Consider the following 3,156-nt stretch of genomic DNA (forward strand, 5'->3'; position numbering starts at 1 on the left):
CTTTCCCCGTATGTTCACTGCGTGGATGCCACTTTGTGTCCGTTCGTGATGTAGTGATGTCGTACATACGTTCGGAGCAAAGTTTCTTGCTGTGGGTGTTTCGTGGCGCGGTGTTTTCCCCTGTTGTGCCGGCAAGCAGCAACAGCAGCAGCGACAGCAAAAGCACAAAGGCAGCAAACTGCAAAGATAAGTTCAGCAAACACAGATAGAAGCTGCAAAGCCGGCCGATGGTTATTGTTGCGGTGTTCAGTGTCTTGTATTTGTGCGCAATTGTATGTATGTATGTTTGTATATAGGTGTTCAAATGTGGGTGAGAATGTGCTCGCGCGCGCGCGTGTGCGTGTGTAAGTGTCTGTAGGTGTGTGTAAGAGGGTGTATGTGTGTGTGCACGCGCACGCATGTATACGTATGTGTGGGTAGGTGTGGGGGTGCTACTGTTTTTACTTGTGATGGAGAATTCCCAACTGCCCGCGATCCGCCTGTGTGCTTATTAGTATGTTTCTGCATTTTGTGCGCAGCTGCTCATGTTGTTTTGCCGTGCAAAGTCTGTGCTCGTTGCGTCCCCTGCTAGCTGATTAACAGCGTGTGTGTGTGTGTGTGTATTTCCCCGCCCACCTCCCGCCCGATCCCCCCGCCGGTCTGAGTGAGCCTGGGCGAGGACTTCCAACAGGACAACAACATGTATCGGCGCGACGAGCCGTCACCACCGCCGTACATCGCTGTACATCGCCGTCATGTGTGAAAGTGTAAGTACGAGAGGGGCATCGTTTCACACGTCCCCCCCCCGTCCTGCAACGCTTTGCCATAGCATGTCGGATTTGGGATGCCGGATTTGTATTGCCGACCACCAATCAATCTGCATCATCAAAGTTTTGTTGTGGTATGCATGATGGCATGGCATGGTCGAGGGTCGTTTGGTTCCATGTCTTGCGTTTCGTTGGAATCTTTTGCGAATTCGGCCACTCCGAAACCGTTTCGTAGTGTGTATGTAACCCCGTCATCCCCGCCCGAATCCCCTGATCACTCGCTGCAACAACACCTGCCGGGTCTGGGCCGCCACCGCCATTTTCACCATCAGCATCACCGTCGGCGTGGAAGACATGCCATTTTGATCGCCGTCGGCGTCTTGCCATCGGCGTTTCCACGTCACGGTTTGTCGTACCACCGGTGAGTCTAAGCTATACTTAAATGCCTGGCTTGTCTGTGCAGTGCAGTTCCTGGTTGACGTTGCCGTAAGTACGTCATTGTACAATTTGGCAGTGCGTCACGTCTTGTTTGTTAGTTGGACGTCTCGCCGTCGGCATCTTTTAGTTCTTGTCAAATTGCTGTTCTTGCACGGCGGCTTTCTCCGCTGCCCTCACAGGCACTGCAGCAACGGGGAAGGGGTGGCTCGCTGGACAGCGGCGCCGGCGCCGTCGGCAAGCTATCAGCAGCTGCCGCCGCGGCGGCGCCGGCAGTAAGACCCCTAGCGGACTTTGCCTTTATCAGAAGTGCACCGAAAAGTCGCGTCTCCGCCGGCCGCACCGGGATGTTGGTTAATACGCCCTCGGCACCGACGGGGCCCATGGGAAGGTGCCGTGCCAGTGTGCTCGTACAGCCGGCGGATGAGGCGGCGGCGCCGACAGATGCTGACGAGGCACTGCTGGACGGCAACGGCCCCACGCCGCAGTTGCTGCGTCGAAGAGCTGCGACGCCTGAACTGGAAAACAAACGTGGTGGAAGCACAGGCGCCTCCCGGTCACACCAGCCGCATCGACGGTGGCGACGCGGACGGCAGCCGAGAAGGTATCGAGCCCAGCGACGGTGACAGTGATGATGGCAGTGATGAAGTAGTGATAATGGGAGAAGCTCCAGGAAAGGGGTCCTGGCACTTTGGCTCGTTACCTCGCAACGGAGGCAGGGACGCCGGTTCGGATTGGCAGACACCTTTCACGGCCCTTTCAGCCACCGCGCACTAATGCAGGGGCCTTTGCGGGCGCTGCTGCTGCTGCTGCTGCTGCTAGCGCTGCTGCTGCGGCGGCGGTGACGTCGGTCCATTTCCCTCCCCGGCCGCCGCTGCGGCTCTTCTCCTCTGGGCTTGCTGCCACCGCGACCTTTTCGTCGGTGCATTTCCCTCCCCGGCCGCCGCTGCGGCTCTTCTCCTCTGGGCTTGCTGCCACCGCGACCTTTTTGCGGTGCATTTCCCTCCCCGGCCGCCGCTGTGGCTCTTCTCCTCTGGGCTTGCTGCCACCGCGACCTTTTTGCGGTGCATTTCCCTCCCCGGCCGCCGCTGCGGCTCTTCGTGCCCACCCACGCTACAGAATTTCTGCATTCAAACCTACCATGCACAAAAGAAAGATGAAAAGGGAGACATCCTTGCTCAAACCACGACATTCGTTGCAAACGGAAGGACTAGTTCAAAGCAGGAAAATAAGGGAGTCCAAAGATATGGAGGATCGGGTCGAGAAATATGGTTGTCATGGTGGAAGTTGTCCGTTGGAGATATGTTTGGTTGGAAGAGGTTGGCAGATGTTGATCCAGTTGGTGGACAGTTGGTGGACAGTGGTGGTGACCGGCCGGTTTTATTGTCGTCGCTGGGTTTTGTGGATGGTAGCTAGCGTTATCTAACCAGCCAGCAGCTGCAGCCAGTTATATTGCCTAAATGGGCTACGCTACGCAGCTATCAGCCAGCAGCCAACAACCAGCATCAGCGAGTGTGCGCGTGTCACGGCTGTTGCCGTGCGTGTACAGTCTGTCGTGTTTTCGTTTGTGGTGCCCACAGCCCTGGTTGTGCACAATTGATTTTCATTTGTTTGGGGATTACCTAATTAAGGGGAGGCTACACCTTATTAAATAATAGATGAATAAATAAAGCTGAACCATGATATCTATTTCCGCTTTATTTATTTACTTATTTATTTACTCTGTTTTAAATATCTTATTATAGATTAGTAATGCGCCTCAGCCTAATAAGCTAAGGCGTGCATTAGGGTGCCGGGGTTGTAGAGGTTATGGGTTTTCCCAGGCCTTTGCACCTCCTGTCACCGTATTTTTACTTTTTTCATTATGTAGTCAGCAGCAGCAGCAGCAGCAGCAGCAGCAGCATCCGGCAGATCAGCAGAGCAGCTGCAGCAGTGGCCATGGCCCGGGCCCTTTATCGCCAGGGTTTGCGGCAGC

The 3,156-nt window shown here is 55.3% G+C and overlaps 1 protein-coding gene across 1 annotated transcript in view; it reads left to right on the forward strand.

The window, feature by feature from the left end:
- VOLCADRAFT_90557 (uncharacterized protein) overlaps positions 1–3,156 on the forward strand; it is a gene marked incomplete at both ends in the record, with an annotated part of 11,957 nt that overhangs the window by 8,413 nt on the left and 388 nt on the right. Inside the window, 2 exons of the mRNA XM_002950034.1 lie at positions 1,364–1,572; positions 1,670–1,908. Coding sequence (XP_002950080.1) covers positions 1,364–1,572; positions 1,670–1,908 — 448 coding nt within the window. The remainder of the gene's footprint in view (positions 1–1,363; positions 1,573–1,669; positions 1,909–3,156) is intronic.

This window comes from Volvox carteri (assembly GCF_000143455.1).
Source record: "Volvox carteri f. nagariensis unplaced genomic scaffold VOLCAscaffold_17, whole genome shotgun sequence".
NCBI classification, from domain to species: Eukaryota; Viridiplantae; Chlorophyta; class Chlorophyceae; order Chlamydomonadales; family Volvocaceae; genus Volvox; species Volvox carteri.